Genomic DNA, 18249 nt, shown 5'->3' on the forward strand with positions numbered 1-18249 from the left:
AAAGAGTGCTTTGCTGTGTTTTATTTTGAAAGCTTGTTAGCATTCTGGATTTAATTAACTGGCAGAGACCAAGCTGCCCCAATTCCGCCACCCCCAGTCCATGCCCACTCCATCCCCAGTTGCCAGCCAACAGCCTCAGAGGCCCTGCCCACACCAGCACAGCACCATTGCCATCCCTGCGAAGCAGCTCACCTAGCAGGTGAGAGGCGAGTGCTCCCAGCTGCCTCTCCCTCACACCCCTCTCCCTCCCCCCCTTTCCCCTCCTCTCCAAAGTCTGCTGCTGGATATTGGGCTGTCACCATGTGCCAGGCACTGGGCTAAGCACTTAGCATGTTTTCCCCTTTGGTTTCCTCAAAAGCCAAAAGACAAGTGCTAGGTTAGCTATTGTCCAGAGGAAGGATTAAGTCACTCCCCCAGGGTCATATGGGTAGAAAGTGGCAAAGTCAAATTTCAAACCTAAGTCTGTGTGATGCCAAACCCTTCATTGAGGGTCACTGCCAAGCGCTGCCTCCCGGGAAAGGAAGACCCTGTGCAGATGAGCAGAGCTTGTCTCTTGCAGGGTCCTAGGGAAGGGTCTGTTGCGTGGAACTCGGCCCTTCAAGAGCATCCACACGGGGTACTGTTCTTGCTTCTTGACCTGCCTCACCCCACCCTCAACCTCTCCACCCCCGCTTCTCCTCGCTGGACTAAGCTTCCAACATCCTGGGTTCCCAGAACTCTTCCCCTCTTCACCCTAATCCTGCTTTTCTCTACACTCCCCACCCCAGCAGCACACCCCTCCAGCTACCAGGGAGTAGTGTGCCAGGGGAGAAGGCCTGTCCCTTCATCTGGAAATGGGTTGGAGCTGAGGTGACTTCCGTGATAGGAGCGAAGGCCCCACCTAGGATGAGCAGTGCAGAGGCTGTTAAGAGGACAGAGGCTGGAGCCATGCGGCCTGATCTGAGCGCTGACCCTTCCATCCTCCAGCTGTGAGGCCTGTGGGCAAGTCCCTTCACCTCTCTGGATTCCGTTTTTCCTAGATGTAAACTGAGGACCTTCCCCATACCAGTTTCATCTGGTGGCTAGGACAGAATGAGTTAGTTTTTGCAAAGCAGTCACTGGGGTGCTTAGAACTGTGCCTTGTTAGGCTTACTAATTATGTTACAGGGCAGCCCAGTGTGAACTGGGTTGCCTGTCAGTGGGGCCTCACCCGTCCGCTTAAAATTCAGTTGTGCTGCGGGCACACACAAAAGGGTCAAAATGGGTTTATTTACAAAAGGGGAAAGGAAAGGAAACAACAACTGGAATATCTTACCGGCTAGGCCGACTTGGAGTTCTGGTAACTAACTGAAAGCCCCGGGTCACGCGGTCCTGGGGAGCCTTTTCCCAAGCGAGCACGGGAGACGCCAATGGCGCCCTATTTATCTCCCAAAGTCCCAGAATTCCTGCTTAGCTCCGCCCTTGAGTCCTCGCAGTTCTCTCCTTGGTACTGCTGGGAGTTGTAGTTTCCAATCACTGGAGTAGGGGGCGGAGTCTAGAAAGCTGGAGTAGGAGGTGGAGTCCACAAGACTCTGTAGCGATCCTTTAGGAAATCCTTCCCCTTAACAATTAGAAAAGACAAAACAGAATTCTGCGGCTTGGGAGAGGCAGAGTTGGCCTAGCCCAAATCCCAGGCCCACAGTCTTGTACATGGGGTTGGTCCGAGAACCAGATCTCAAGTTTCAAGCAAGTCACCATAAGGAGAATTCTCTTCATCTAACCCCTCCTTGCAGGAAACTTTCCCACCTGAGTTCCCAAAACAATGACTTTAAACACTATGCACAAATTAAAAGCCCTATTCAAGTAATCTTTTGACTCCCCACTTGCACCTGAAGCCAAGAGGTCCGGCTCATGGACCTGACTTCTAAATGTCAGGGTCACTTAGGTTCAGCGTTCAGAATTTCCTGAGTACCTGCTTCTAAACATGCTCACTCCTTTTTTTTTTTTTTTAATTTCAGTAACATTGGTTACAGTACTGTGTATAAATTTTAGGAGTATAGGTTCACATCTCTTCACCCACCACCAGAACCCCAGTAATCTTCACCATTGTCCATCAGGCTCCTTTCCACCTTCCCACACTACCCTCCTCCTTCCTACTTTGGTAATCTCAATTCTGCAGTCAGAGTTCTAGGGCTTGATATGGTTTTATCTATATGGTTTTATTTATATGTTCCTTTTGTTTCTTTTAAACCACATGAGTAAAATCATCTGGTATTTGTCTTTCCCTTTTTGACTTATTTCCCTTAGCATAATCCCCTTCCTTTTTTAGCTGCGTAGTATTCCATTATGCTTAGATATCACATCTTCTTTATTTACTCCTCTGATATTAGGAACTTAGATGCTTCCATAGCTTGGCTATTGTAAAGGGTTGGAATGTTCTCTTATCTTCATCCCTATCCTCTCTCTCCTCTTTTCCACTCAGTTTTACTCACTTTTGCTGCCTCTGTCTCTTTGCATCTCTCTCTCCTCTCTCAACAAAGCATCCTTGCAATGGCCGTGTTACTTATTTGGCTCCTGAAAAGGTTTCCCAAGCTCCTGAAGGTGTCCCAAAAGAACCAGTAGAAACTATGTGTACTTTTCTAGCCCAACCTCAGCAGTCATAAAACATACCTTCTGCTACATGCCCATCTGTAAGGCATTTGGCCAGTTCAAGGGGAGGGGACATGGACTCCACCTATTGATGTAAGGAATGTAGAAGTTACAGACAACACCTTTGAAGACCAACAAAAAAAGACCACTGAGGAAATTAAGTTACAGAGAGGTTAAACAGCTTGTCTAAGCCATGTAACTAATAAATAAGTGAATGCCCATGTTTGGTGCCAGAATCCTCTATGCCAATTGCTTTCCTTTTCCTGCACTATCTTCTTGCCTGCCTGAAGAATGCAGAGATGAACAAGACTTGGGCCCTTTTACCCTCCAAGAGAGAGGCATTTACCATTACCAGCCCAAGGCCTTGTCGACTTGTTTTTATCAGTCTTCTTGTCCCCTGATCATCAGGAATGATGAGTTGGAAGTAGAGGAAAGTCAGTGCAAATTTCCAAAACCCCACACCCACCACCAGTTTTCCTTTGCCCAGAATTTTTTTCTCCAGAGGAGTCCTGCTGATCAGCATTAGAACTGAGGCACAAACAGCCCAAGGACATAGAAAAGGTGCTAGCTAAATTTTTGCCAAATGAAAATGCTGTTTGGTAAATCTTCTCTCCTCTTTACACTTCCCTTCTTACCCTTAGTTTGACAGCTGCATACCCCCTAGAGGTAATAGGAAATGAGGACCCACCACCCCTGCCTCTCCAGGGAGGATAGAGGACTCAGGGTGCCCACAAGCCACCAGGCCAGCCTCTCCCTCTCAGCCCTGGGCAGTGCCAAGGAACATGACAATTATAATGGCAGAAAAGGTCAGTTGGACCTATTCCTTCTAGACTCTTCCATCCTTTCTCAGTTCCCCTGGGACCACCTCCCTTGATTTGGCACTCAGTGCCTACCCAAATGAAGCTTCAACATAGAACTGTTTGGCCTGCCCCACTCTATCCCTTTGTGCATTTCCAGAACTTTCTGGAATACCAGAAAGATGTGGACCACAGACCTGAGTTCAGAGTCCATCTCTTGGCTGTGTGACCCTCAACAAGGGGCCACAATGGTGGAATGTGAGCGGTCCTCCCACAACATGGCTGTGGCATCAGATAGTGTTCTGCCTGGAGCTAACAGTGCTCACACAGTGGCAGCTGCCATCCTGGCTCCACCATGGCTAACTGCTGACCGTCAGCAAGCCACTTCCCCGCTCGTGCCTCAGTTTCCACATCTGAGAAACTAGCAGTTGAGAGCGGATCCCTTTAGCATCTATCAGCCTCTGACAACCAGTAGTTCTAGAAGCCCAGACGGGACTGAATGAGGTTCTATTAGTCAGGGCCCCCTGTGACTGTGTGGGCATGATGGGGAGGTCACTCTTGGCCATTTAGGGAAGGGAAGAAAAGCTGAATGGGACAGAACCTCCCTGCTCATAAACAGGAACAGGCTGAGCCAGCCTTCCGCTCCAGTTCCTGTGGGCTGGCAGCCCGGGAGCTCCAAGGATGAGTCACTGACAGGAGCAGCCACGGGTTCTGGAACTCAGGAGGCATCCTCCCCAGGGCACACGGGAGCTGCCGAGTTTGATGGTGGGACTCAGGAGCTGAATACAAGAGAGGAGTCAGTGTGTTTGTAGGTAAAATCCAAAGGCCGGTTGCCTGCAGGTCTTGCCCAGGATCCTTAGACCCTACCCTGGGGGATTGGGCTCCTGGATCCCACTGTACTTCCGTCTCTTCCCTCCATACCACGCAGCCTTTGAAGAGCCATGAGCTAAAGAGCAGGCAGCCCAGGTGCTGCTTAGGGTTCAAGGTCCCCTACACACAGGGATGCCTCCCTTCCTTTCTCTTTCCCAAACTCTCCCCATCTCCCTGGCGTTGCTACGGTGACCCTTTCCTGAGAAACAGTATGCAAAATGGAAAGGTCTTTTAGGAATCTCAAAGACCAAATTCAAATCTCAGGTCCACCTTTACTTGGGCGAGCCACTTAACCTGGCTCAACCTGGATTTCCTGGCCTGGAAAACCCCCTTCACCCTGTGCCAGAAGCAAGCCCACGAGGAACCCGATGTGAAATCACTGTCAGAAGGTGCCTGTGAGTCAGGTTTCATGGATGGCAGAACAGCTACCTCACTGTGAACTACTGAGAAGCTAGCCCTTGACACAAGCAGCTGCCTCTCGCCAGCAGAACAGGCTGATGATGGCAATACCTACCTCTTAGGGCCGCCGAGGGGAGCGAATGCACCGTGCACCAGACACTCTGGAAGACCCTCGCAGAGCATGCCCAGTGCCACAGCATTGTCATCCCCAGAACAAGAGGGGCAGAGGGTAGGCAGAGCAAGGAGCCCACATCATGTCTAGGAGGGGCACCTGGTCGCCAAAGGACAAATGGGTTCAGGACCACGGTGGGACGTGCAGGACAGGGCTGGTCACTGCTGTTCCCACCTAGCCCAGTGCCAGGCAGGTGACATCCCTGGGACCCAACAAATGTGTGCTAGACTCATGCATGAAAGAGCAGAGACCCAAGTCAGCCCAGTGCATCTCACCCCTGCCTCCAAGTCCACTTTTATCACAGACCTCTACTCCCTATCCCAGAAATTAGGTCCTCTTTTTTTTTTTTTAAAGATTTGTTTATTTATGCATATAGAACAGGATAAAGGCCAGAGGTGCAGGGGTGTGAGAGGATTCACCAGAGACAGAGTGGGGAGCAGAACAGGCAGATGGACGAAGTACACTGCTGAGGGGAGCAGCGGGCAGGTCAGGAGAGGTCTGCCGTGCCATATGGTCACCTCCGGGGCCGGGGATCGAACTCACATTGCAGCAGCTGTGGCCAGCTTACAGGACTGCGTCCTAACCCATTGTACCACCAGGGAGGGCCCAAATTAGGACCTCTTAATCTGAGGCCCATGGATCCCCTCCAAATGAGATGTGGAATATAATGTGTGTTTGAAGGAAAGAGTGTTCGTGTCTGCCCAGAAGAGCTTTAAAGGGCAGAGAGCTACCCGTCGCTTCTGGAATGCCTGTCAGTTGCATCTCTGTGCCCAACCCACCCTCCCCCACATGCCCTGTGACAGGTACCCCGTGAATTTAAAAAAAAAAACAGCCTCCCCCTTTGTCTCTGGGAGGTGCTTCCAAGGAGGCCATGTCAGCCTGCTCTTTTTCTTCCGCCCCCAGAGAGTGCAAGTGGGTCAACCTGCATCTTTCAGGCAAAATGACAATTCGCCTCTTCAGGGGGTTTGTCTGCTGGGTGGCTGCTCTGTCCCAGCCCTGCACATTCCCTAAGTCTCTATTGATGTGTCAGGTAGGAGTTGGGCCAGGAACCCCAGAAATTAACAAAGCCTTATGGCATCTGAACTCAAAAAATATTCTATTTTTAGTGTTCTTTTCTCATACAGATACCTGTCTATGTATACATACATGTGTATGTGTATGCGCACATGTACATGTGTTTAATGGAGGAAATTTAGAGTAGGTAAACGATGAAAAAAATTACCTCCAATCTCACCCCCTCCAAAGAACTGTTATTGTCACCTGGCTTCTAGTCTCTCACAGTCAGAGCATTTCCTGAGCACTTGCTCTGTGCCTGGCTGTCCCTGTGCGGCACCCTCCACACTCCCCCTGTCACCTTAGCCTCTCACCTTACATTGGGCATTCCCCACCTTTTCTGAAGCACAGTTATACTTCTTAGTTGTTTTTTTTTTATATATATAATTTATTATAGTGTATAGAACTCCAAGTTTTTTTGTTTTGGGGTTTTTTTTTTCTTTGCAACAGAGCTGAGGTACAGGCCAGAGGCTCAGGGGCTGTTAGAGGCTTCACCAGAGACAGAGTGGGGAGCAGAACATGCTGACTGACAAAGTACCAAAGTACACTGCCGAGGGGAGCAGCAGGCAGGTCAGGAGAGGTCTGCCGTGCCATGGGGATCACCTCCGGGGTGGGGATCGAACTCACACTGAAGCAGCTGTGGCCAGCTTGCAGTGCTGTGTCCTAACTCATTGCACCACCAGGGAGGGCCCTATGCTTTCTTAGTTTTTAACACCAAGGGGATCACATTGTTGGGTAACCTTGCCTTTCTCACTCCATACCATCGAAATTTCTTTCCATGGAATTAAATATTCATCTATAGACTATGACAGCAGCACAGTGGTTCTATTGCAGACAGGCCCCATGCTTCCCACACTGGGGCTCATGTATACACCTGAGGGCAAAGACACAGGATAAATGGAGCCTATTTTCCTGAAGCATAAATTCGATTTGAAGTTTTAGTAGGGAGAAAAAGTTATTATTTTAATATCAAAACAAGTACAGATGCACCTTCCCATAGAAACAGCACACGTATGAAGTTCAAGTAAGATCCAAGATGGTGTGAGCGTGCTGTCATTTTCCAGGAGCCCGTGTCCCCTCTGCACTGAGGGTGGCAGAAACATCTAAAAACCACTGAGTCTGGTTCAAGACCCTCTTTTTTACAGATAAGGAAACCGAGGCTCCCTGTGTGTGCAATGCAGTCACGCCAGCAGCCCCCAGGCCCGCGCATCACCCAGGAACTGCTTTTTCCAAGGGTGAATGTGGAGACCTCGCCGCTTGAGTAATCAGCCCTCTCCTCGATAGTGGAAGCTTCTAACCTCCTACATGGTCTTTAACGGCGGCTTTTCCTTTCCTATCTTGCTGCCTGGGACCTGAGCTCAGTCCCTGTGGCTGGGACTCTGGGCAAAGGAACACTCCCCCTTAGACTCCAACCACACTTGCTGCACTGCTTTGTAAACAGGTATCCACTGGTCTGTTTTACCCATCAGGAATGGCAGTTATGTGTTGTTGTTAGTACCTGGCATTTACAAGCACCTACTAGATGCAGGCACCATGCCGGTGTTTCAGCTGTAGTATCTACAGTCCTTAATCACAGCCTTTCAACGTATGTGTGATTGTCCCCATTTGTCTGAAAACCGAGGAAAGGATTATCCCTTGCCCATCATCATTCACTCATTTAATAGTCATTGCAAATCTCCTCTCAGGCTTGTGCCGTGAACGGTCATGATGCACCAAACTGATACCGCTCCTGCTCTCAGGTAAGAGGGATGATATACTACGAGGGGTCTTACAACCCCTGCTAAGTATAATGGAGCCCAGAGCCCAGCCAACCACCCAGGTGTGTTCAAAGCCACCTCAGCCACCTACTAGCTCGCTGACTTAGGCACCTCATCGGTCTGCACCTCATCTTCCTCGTCTGTAAAATGAGAATAACAAGTAGAGCTGATTTCACAGGGTACTATGAAAACTGAATAAGTGACGTATGTTAATCACTCAAAACTAGACTTCCGGGTGCTGCTGGTATGAAGGCAACGTTAGGGGGTTCGTACCAGGTAACAAGGCAGGACTTACTTCAGGCGTCTTCTGATTGAGTTCTGCAAGATGAATAGGCGTTAACTTGGCAAAATGGGAGGGGGGAAGCTGGGTGTTGGAGGGGTCTTCCAGCAGCGGAAATAGCAAGTGCTGAGCACCTTGGGGGGGGGGGCGGTGCAGGGAGAGCACAGTCAGCATCCAGGAAGGAGGAGCTTGCCATAGAGATGCAACCTGGCTCTCTGCAGCACTGTGGACGCAGGCCATGGGAGACACAGGAAATGCCAAGAGGGCATGACCAGTGCATGGACACACAAGTCAGTGGACAGACATGATTTTGACTGGGGGGGGGGGGGGTCCCATGTCGCCCAACCAGAAAAGGAGGCCATTGTCACACATACACGAGATGTGCACAGCCCCACCACCACTTTCAGGTACTACGTGTCCACATTGCTGCCCTCTTTCTTCTTGGCACTACACTGAGCCCTGCAGGCTTGGATGGGGAACGCCATCGCCCCGGACTCACCCTGGTGGCTGCTGCAAGAATCGTCCTCGACCTCAAACCTAAACAGTGGTGTTCAGACATTTTTTGTAGCGGAATCAAGCCTGTGATTGTGTGTTGTGGAGTCTGTTATTTAAGAAATAATAATAAAGGAAACCTAGTATATAAAAGAGAACAACCACAAACCTCCAGGTTAAGGTGCAGGCGTAGGGACCTTCTCGTGCCCATACCCGGAGCACCTGAGATAATGTTAGGGCTCTGAAATGTACCTAGAAACCAAGGGCACAGCCCAACCCCCATTTTCCAGGTGTGGAAACTGAGGCCCAGTGAGGGAGTGACTTGTGCGGTCTTGAGGTGGAGGAGAGACAGGTGGCTTTCATCTTGTCCAGCCCCCGTCTGGGTGCAGAGTACAAAAAACAAAAACCTGGAGGGCAGGCGTGGGTGGGTTGTTCAGGGGCACGGCCCGGTTATGCCTTCCCCCCCCCCCTTTTAATTGAGTTTGAGGTGGTTATTTTTTTGTTTCCTTAAGAAATGGAAAAGAATGAAGCTGCGTAAACACAACGATGTTAACTCCCTGAAAAACCTCCTGCCATTTTAACTCTGTTACTGGAGAAATAAAAGAGAAATAATTTGTCCACCCACACTTAGCTCTTTCTGACGAAGGTAGGTGAATATTGCTTTGCTAATCGAGGGTGACTGCTGGAAGTGGAGCCACGCTGACTGATCCCGGATTGAGAGGAAGCCACAGCAGCCCCAGAAGGAGCAGTGCCGTGGGGCTGCAGGGCCCCGTTGTCAGCCCTCGTCTGCCTTCCACAGGTCTCCCCCAGCCGGTAGTGATGGAGGCGCTGGACAAGGCCAAAGGGCTATCGGACTCTCAGAGAGAGATGCCACCGCCCCCACCTCCTTCACCGCCCTCAGAGCCAGCTCAGAAGCCACCACCTCAAGGCGCCAGGAGCCACTCCCTCCCTGTCAGGAGCAGCCTGTGCCTCTTGGCTGCCTCTCAGTTTCTGGTAAGGACATCACGGGCCTCACGAGGGCCTGGAGAGAGGGTGGGTTGAGGGACAGCCCTCCACTTCCTCCCCAAGATGGCCACTTGGGGGTACAAAGATGTGAGGGTCTTTCTGGGTGTCCCACAGGTGCTTAACCCCTCAGACTGGTATGAAGAGAAGGCTACAGAACACAGGGCCCCCCAACCTCCTCCCTATCCAGGGGTCTGTCTGAGAACTTCCTGTCTATAAAGCCAATTCTAAGAGACTTCCCTTTTTATGTGTGTATATATATGTGTATATATATATATTTGGGGGTCCCTTTGGGAAGGCCTTCTCATGGCTCCCTTCAGTCAGCTTCTTTCCAGGGAGAGTCCTGAGGCCTTGTCTGGCCACTCAGAACCTGGGCCCTTCCCTCAGCTGTGCACTCTGACCTTGGGGGACCAGGTCAAGGTAGGAGGTGAACTCCACAGGGGGAATATGGGAACCAGGAGCCCAGACTCCAAACTCAGTCCCTGCCCCTGGCTGCCTCAGCTTGCCTTCGGGGTGCTCTGGTACAGCGGCTATGGCCCCAGCTGGTCGCAGAATGCCACAGACCTCGTCTCCTCCTTGCTTACACTCCCCACACAGCTTGGACCCATGGTAAGTAAGCCCCAGGGAGCCCCCGGGTAGGAGGGAGCGGCTGGGGGGCCTCCCATCCCACCAACCCCTGAGTATCTCTGTATTCAGTAGATACTTCCACACTCCTGAAGCTCCTCTCCCTGCTCCTCACCCCAAACCTGTTTTACCCCTGTTGAAACAGATGAGAACCATGCCCCCACCAAAGCCCTGACCTGTCTGTCTGATGTCCCCAGGCCTGGCTGGGCGTGGGATCCTGGGAAGTCTGCCAGCTGCTGCTGGTCTCTCTGACAGTAGTCCTCGTTACCACCTTGGTAAGGCCCCTCCTGATGCAGCCAGTGTCCTCTACCCCGAGGCTTCGACCTCACGGCCTCCCATCTGACCTGCAGGCTAGACTTGCTGGGTAAACAGTGTGACTTCCCTGGAGGAAGAGACACTCTTTCTAGTCTGTAGCATCCTAGGCAGGGGAAAGGGACTGAGGCAGAAAGAAGACTGGTGTAGGAACCCCAGCCTCACTTAGAAGGCCCCATCCACAAGAGACTGAGGGTCGGGGGAGGGCAGGATGGGGGTGGCATCTCCCCTCCGGCTGCAGAGCTATGCCTGGCAGACAGTTCCAGGAAAGCAGAGCTGCTCTAGACACAGCAAGATCAGAGGACTCTTACCCATGGCCCCCCATCACCAGGGGCATGGTTCCAGATCCGTGATGCCATGTGCCCCCAACTAGGTGTGGCACCTGCTGCGGGCTTCCCCAGAGCCACCCACCCCACTGCCCCCTGAGGACAGGCGCCAGTCGGTGAGCCGTCAGCCCTCCTTCACCTACTCAGAATGGATGGAGGAGAAGGTCGAGGATGACTTCCTGGACCTGGACCCGGTCCCCGAGACTCCTGTGTTTGACTGCGTGATGGACATCAAGCCTGAGGCAGACCCTGCCTCGCTGACTGTCAAAGCCATGGGTCTACAGGAGAGGTGGGAAGCGTGGAGGAGGGGCGGGCGCTATGCACCCTTGAGCTCTCAGCGGCCATCAGAAGGGTGCATCTCCGGCTCTGACTCCCAGGGCCCAAGACAGGGCTGTCCTCATAGCTTAGCCAGTCTGGACGCCTGCAGTTCAGGCCTCATTCACATAGCTCGGAGAATGCTAAATTCACATAGCAGGGTGGATGCTGAGCAGCACTGCTTGTGCGAAGGGGCACAGACACACAGGCGTGTATGTGTGCACACTCACACTCGCACTCGCGCTCAAGTCCATTTGGGTGGGTGGCTACCGCGAGGCTTGTCAGGGCCTGTGACAGCTTGTATTCATTATAAATAGCAAGGGGCAGCAGGTGGCACCCCTCAAAATCCATTCACCACAGCACCCTACTTTGGGAGTGTTTCTTCGTACTGTGCAGAGCGCTCTGTAGGAGATGTAGCTCCCTTTTCCAGAGCCTGGCTGGGTACGCCAGAGCACGCCAGGTTCGCGTTAGCCCCCACATGTCATGCAGGAGGCCTGCAGCAGGAATCAGCTTTGCCACTCCCTCACATGGATGCTGGACAGTTCTTGCCCCTCCTCTGACTTCCAGGGCCCAAAGGACTCATTTCTCTTTCTATATACCAGCAGCCTTTCTGGTTCTGTGCCTTTAAATACCTGACACCACAGACTTTGTGCAGGGTAGACATCCTCGCCACCCTGCTGCCCCTGGAGCCCCCATTTCCCTGACCTTTCCAGGGTGAAGTGTCCTCACTGGCAGACACAATCCAGTCTTCCAGGCTCGGGACCATGACACCAAGGGCAAGCCCTGATGCTTTGTTTGAGGCCAATGTCCTCTCACTGGGAACTCGCTGGGGACCACAGAGGTTGTCCTGAGTGGAACCCTCGGAACCGGGACCCTAAGCCCCCACTCTGCTACTCTGCTGCAGGAGGCAGGAGACAGCCCTAAGCCCAAGGGCTGGGACTCATTCTCCTTATGTTGGGGTACTTCCTGCTAGACCCCACCCTTTCCCACCCCAATCTCACCGTCCCTCATCTTCCTGCTCCAAGACCTTCAGCTGATGCTTCCCCTGCCCCTGCCCCCGGCCCTTCCAGGAGGGGCTCCAACGTCTCCCTGACCCTGGACATGTGCACCCCCGGCTGCAACGAGGAGGTCTTTGGCTATCTCATGTCCCCACGGGAGGAGTCGGCCCGCGAGTATCTGCTCAGCGCCTCCCGCGTCCTCCAGGCTGAGGAGCTTCACGAGAAGGCGCTGGACCCCTTCCTGCTGCAGGCAGAATTCTTCGTAAGTCCCCCTGAGCTGACCATCCCAGGATGGGGGGACCCTTCTCTGCACATCGGTCCTCCTCCCTGTGGGGTGGTGGAGCAGAGTGCCCAGAACCCCGCCCTGATAGACTATAGACTACCATCGTTTCGTTCCCAAGCTGCTTCCTTTCTGGGCTTCTGCGTCCTCACTTGGAAAGTGGAGCGGAAATAATAGGGATGTTCCAAGAATTAAAGAGCTAGATAAGACCCCCACCCCGCCCCCATGACCGGGGGACTGCAACATCCCTAAGTCTTTCTTGTGCTTGAAAAACCTTCTTGTTGGTTCTGTTCTTCCCCACCCTCCTCCTGTCCAACACCCTCACACACTATTTGTCCCCCTTTGCAATCTCTCCAGTCACCTCCCCTCCTTTGCACCCCTGTGACTCAGCCTACCATCCTGGTCCCCTCCCTACACTTTTGCAATGGCCTACAACTGCCTTTGAGGGGCCTAATAAACAACACCCCCATTCTATCTGCCTAAGCACTCAACTAGACCGAGTTAGGACATGGAGATCCCAAAATCACCTTTATTTTGTGGCTAACGGTTAGGTTAGAAGTGAGACTTTGGTATGCAGTGATAGGTTTCCCAATACCAGTTCTGCAAATTAGCAAACTTTCCACCTACCCAGGCAGTGCTGGCACAGTAGAGGCCCTGTCCTGGGTCGAGGGTACCTCTTTAATTCTTTCTCACAGAAGAACCTCAAGAGGAGGGTTGGCTCCCCAGTCAAATTCACTTGTCAGGAATCCTCCTACCTCTGTGAGCAGGAGTGGGCGAGAGGCCATGAGGATTTGGGGAGCATGCCTCCCTCACAACTTCCCTTCCCTCAGGCTGCCCTGACCCCTACCTGGACTGGTCAGATCTCCCCACTGAGAATACCTCCAGCATCCTCTAACCACTGCACCAAATTCTAGAGAACTTGAGCTGTGTGAGCAATCATCCCCACTCCCCAAGTCATGAAACCCTGGTCTCCTCCTCCAGCATTCTGCCCCCGTCTCTTGCAAGAAGTGTCCACTTCAAACTAGGCCAGCTCCCACCTTCCCTGTGCCTTTACTCACATCATCCCTCACACACACTGGATACTTCTAAAAAGCCCCCTCAGCTCCTTAGCTCCCAAGGCCATCACCCCCTTTGTCCTCAATGCCATTTTCTATCCAATAAATTGCTATGGATTGTACCCAGTCCTAGGGAAAGAAAGCAACCTGCACCCCACTCTGGGGTGTTTGTGCACCTGTTTCATTACAAGCCCTGAAGGCAAGCATTACAATTCTGTTTGACAAAGCTCATACTTAGCGCATGAGCACGTGGAAACATGTGGTCAGGTCCCAGACCACATGGGCAGAGGTACTGGGGAGCCAAGAAGCCAGAGGTACTGGGGATCCATCCCAGACAGTATGGGAGGACCTCCTGGACATGAAACTTAAAGGGTGGAACTATTTGGAGAGCTGGAGAAAGGTAAGACCAGCAGTGCTATGAGCAGAATGCCATGAGATCGGGCCAGGAGACAAGTGGACAATACAAGCCACAGCAGAAAGCCTGGCATAGTTGGAAGGCAGATATCTGAAGAACAGCTGGCAGTGAAGAAAAGCCTCAGAAGACCTCACATGCCAAGCAGAGAGGTCCTGTCTTGACCCAAAAAGCAATCAGGAGATGCAGATGCAGCTCTGGGAGCTCAAGGGGGCTCCTTTCCTGATAGCGAATCTGGGAAGGCTTCCCAGAGGAGGTGGCATCTTGGATGAACAGGTCATAGGAAGATGAGAATGGGATGAATGAGCTGACAGAACAAACCAAAGCCCTGAAGTGAGGATGTTCAGGGCTGGAACTCTAGTCAGCAAAGCCACCCAGTCTGCAGCAGGATCTGGTGAAGAAGGCTGCCAGGTCACTTTTCCTTTATTGTTCTTTGCTCATCAACCATTTATTGAATGTCTACTGCAATTCCAGGCTGGTCCTCAATATAAACGAAAGAAATAATATTTATCATGCACTCAGCATTGCCAGGCACTGTCCCAGATGCTCTGTGTGTGCATTATCTCCTTGATAGTAAATGCCTCTTGAATGCATGCATGCACTCAAGCCACCCCCGCACTAGAGCTTGGGGGCACAGCAGTCCCTGGGTTTGAATGTTCATGAAGGCCAGCACACAGCTTCTCACACCTGTGCCCCCCTCCCACAGGAAATCCCCATGAACTTTGTGGATCCGAAAGAATATGACATCCCTGGGCTGGTGCGGAAGAACCGATACAAAACCATCCTCCCCAGTGAGTATTTGCGCCGGGAGCAGGCAGGTTTACTCTCCAGGATCACAAGGAAAAGGGAGGTGCCAGTGCAGGGACTCACACACTAACGAGGGCAGCAGTGCCAAGCCAGGACACTCACATGTCAGGGACATCACCCTGGCCAAGTGTTACATTCTGGAAACTCAGGGTGGGGAGGGGAGGAAAGAGAGAGATCACAACAGCAACTTCTGGAAAATGTGCAGAATTGTATCCTGGAGAGTGGGCAAAGAAAGGAAGTTCAGGCTGGGAGAGATTAAATGGCTCACATGCAGTCACTCAGCTGGGAGGTTCAGGACTGGGTTTCCAGCCCCATGCTCTGTGACCCTAAAATTGATTGTTCAGTTGGATCAGGTTGTGATTGTTTCTCTCAGGCAGGGTCACCAGGGAATGAGCTGTATGGCAGGTGGTAAGAACCCATCACTGGGGGAGGGGGGCGGTGGAGGTCAGGCAAGGGTGCATCAGCATATCTGATAGGGGTCTTGCCCATCTAGGGGTAGTTAGACCAGGTGGCCCTGGGGTGTCATTTTTATTTCATCAAGCCCCTGTCTGCCTATCACCCAGGCCCAGTTCTGACCTCAGCCCCCCAGGGCTAGATTGGGGGTGAACTGGCTGAAAGTAAATCCCCACAAACCTACTTTGCTCAGTTTATGGAGTAACAAGGCTTTCAAAGAGCAGTTTTGCCATCAGCGTCTCCAACAACATGTAAGATGTCATGACTTATTTTTAACTTTTAAAATATCGACTTGTGGTTGCTATGGTTACACAGTCTCAAGGTAGTTCCGGTTAAACAAAGCACCATTTAAGGCCAAGATGCATTATTCAGGGCTGCTCACCTCGTCCCCCATATCAGCTCCAGCCCCGCATGGAGGGAGACTGGGTACCTCAGAACTTAAGGCTCTGTGGGGCTCTCAGAATGGCCACCGGGAAAGCTGAGTGCCGGGCTGTCGCCACCTGGTCTCCCCTGATGGCACAGAGGCCTGGAGCCACCTCCTGCCATGCCCTGAACCTCCAGCATGCCTCGCTCCCCAAGCCCAACACAGAACTACTCTGTGTCCAGCAAGAAGGGACCTCGAGGTCATGGGGAGCAGAGGACAAGTCAGGCTTGGCAATGGGCTCCTCTCGGATCCAGGACACGCTGAGGCTTGTGCTTATTCATTCAGCACATTTCCCGAACCCCTGGCCCAGTGACTGAGGATTCAGGCATGACTGAGACCCAGCCCACACACAGGGAAGGATATTCGTGGGCAGAGGCCTCAGTGGCCTCTCTAAGCCTCTGAGGCCTTTCTAAAGGTCCTGTTTGGGGGAAGAGACAAGAGAAAACTGATGTGAAAGTACCTTAGAGTGCAAAGGACTTTATAGACACAGGGCTGTTAAGGTTGGGGCTTGAGGTTTAGGGAGGATGAAGGGGGAAAGACAGCCACGTGTGACCCTGGGAACACAGACACGTGTGCACCAAGTTGCTTTTCCTGCAACGTATTTACTTGTCAAATCCCATAGTAACAGATCTCGCAACATCTTGTTCTTGCTGGAGTAGGATCTGTTTTGTTCCAGCTACTGCCTCTCTGTATCGACTGTTCTGTCTGGGACTGAGACAGGAGGCTGGTGGGCCGGGCGGGAAGCTGGCTGGGGCCTGGAGCCCCCATTCTGACCTAGCTTTGGGGCCAGCTCACTGGCTTCTCCCTGGGCCTCAGTTTGTCTCCTGCAGAAACTGAGAAGTGGGCACTTCCAGCATGCACAGCAGCGCCCCTAACAGCCCAGATCAAGCAGACGGTGCCTCTTCTGGCCAGACGCCAGGACCTTTGATGTTAAAGAAACTCCTTGGTGATCATGCTCAGTGAAATGAGCCAGAAGGAAAAAGAAAAGTATCAGATGTTTTCACTCATAGAGGAAATATAGGGAAAGTGGACAAAGGGTCAGAAAAAAAGGCAAAGCTTGCCGGCAAACTACAGATCTGAAGTATAGAGTGGGGGAGGGGAAGGGCTAAGCAGGGGAGAGGAGAGCCCAAGGGACTGTGGGGTGATGGTTCATGGGTGATATGGTGGTGAGAAAATTATGGGGACTACACCTGGGGAGAAATCAAACATTGTACAAAAATGAACAACAATGTAGAAAATAACAAAGTTGGAAAGAAAAAAAAAAAAAGAACCTCCATGGAATGGGAATCGCTCCACTGACCCTCTGAGGCTGTCCCTGTGCTGGACAGTAGGGCTCCTGCTCCTGGGTAAACAACAGGGTCCCTGCCTCTGAGTGCTGGGCTGGCAGGTAGTGTGGCCTGTGGGTACAGGGCTGGGTGAGGGAATAGAGGGACCCCTGGCTTGGCTGGGGCGGGAGAGGTGGCACTGGCTGTTTTGAGGGACTGCAGGGGGAGGGGCGAGATACCTGGCTCTTTTGTGGGATTCAAGTGCACAGGAGAAGGTGAGTCTGGTGAGAGGCAGGAGGGCTACAGGTTCACAGAGGATCTTAGAAGCCATGCTCACAGGGCTGGACTTCACCCTGAGGGTCACCGGCGGATGTCAGGAGAAAAGTGACACAATGGATTGTTCTGTATCATTTTGGTGGCAGTGATAGAAGGCTAGCGGGAGAGAACATGGAAGTCAGGACATCAGCTAGGAAGTGACCGCAGTGACCCAAGTAAGGGAGCCACAGGCAGAGGACCAGGGTGACCTGTGGAAGTGGTGGCCCCTGGGAATGGGCACCATGGAAGCCTTGATCCCCCCACCCGCAAATTGGACTGGGAGGATGGAGAGAGGGAGCCAGATTTGAAAGCTAGTCACCCATCTATTCAGGTGCGCGGCTCCTGTGTGCCAGGCCCAGTTTTGGTGGTGGGGACATGTGGTGAAAAACAGAATCTGCTCCCCTGCCTCCTGTCCTCGGTCTGTCTGGTCCATGTTATTCTACTAGGCCCAGAAAGGAGGCAATTTCAAGGGTCCCAGAAAAAATGTGGGTAGCCTGAAGTGAGCCATAGTTCCCAACCTCACCTGTCTCTCCCCACCCCAGACCCTCACAGCAGAGTGTGTCTGACCTCACCAGACCCTGACGACCCTCTGAGTTCCTACATCAACGCCAACTACATCCGGGTATGTAGCCCCATCCCAACTCTCCCTGAAAGGGAGGCCTGAATGATGGGGTTCATCTTCCAGCTTGTTGTTAAGCAGGATGGCTCCTTTGGCCCCCCCCGGGAACACCTGAGTGTGGGGGTGGGACCACTGGAGCACTGTCCGACGCTGACAGCCGGACTTGGCTGGCCACAGGGCTATGGTGGGGAGGAAAAGGTGTACATCGCCACTCAGGGACCCATCGTGAGCACAGTCGGCGACTTCTGGCGCATGGTGTGGCAGGAGCGCACACCCATCATCGTCATGATCACCAACATCGAAGAGATGAATGAGGTAGGCCCTCTGGTACCCCACCTGGCGGTGTCTGCTGCTCAGTAGCCTCCACTGAGCATCTGATTTTCATGTTAATCTCTGGGGCAACTTTGGGAGGCTGGGAACATCCTCTCCACCGCCAAGGTGAGGCTCAGGCTGCTCAGCTCACTTGCTTAGCACATGGGTAGCCAGGGACCCCTCAAGTGCCCATGATCTCAAACAGGATGCTGTGCTGTCTCCCAGCCTGCTGGGACTGGTGCTGCTACTTCCATACCCATAATAGCCTGTTGAATTGAATCCCTATTAAAAAAAAAAAAAAAA

General features: G+C 52.4%; 1 protein-coding gene across 1 annotated transcript in view; it reads left to right on the plus strand.

Annotated features, from left to right (window-relative positions):
• PTPN5 (protein tyrosine phosphatase, non-receptor type 5 (striatum-enriched)) overlaps positions 1 to 18249 on the plus strand; it is a 48974-nt gene that overhangs the window by 26540 nt on the left and 4185 nt on the right. Inside the window, 8 exon segments of the mRNA XM_012725191.1 lie at positions 9227 to 9420; positions 9931 to 10038; positions 10251 to 10328; positions 10739 to 10980; positions 12077 to 12266; positions 14458 to 14542; positions 17558 to 17637; positions 17812 to 18099. Coding sequence (XP_012580645.1) covers positions 9227 to 9420; positions 9931 to 10038; positions 10251 to 10328; positions 10739 to 10980; positions 12077 to 12266; positions 14458 to 14542; positions 17558 to 17637; positions 17812 to 18099 — 1265 coding nt within the window.

The sequence above is a fragment of the Condylura cristata genome, unplaced genomic scaffold (assembly GCF_000260355.1).
Source record: "Condylura cristata isolate star-nosed mole 26May11 unplaced genomic scaffold, ConCri1.0 scaffold00015, whole genome shotgun sequence".
Lineage (NCBI taxonomy): Eukaryota > Metazoa > Chordata > Mammalia > Eulipotyphla > Talpidae > Condylura > Condylura cristata.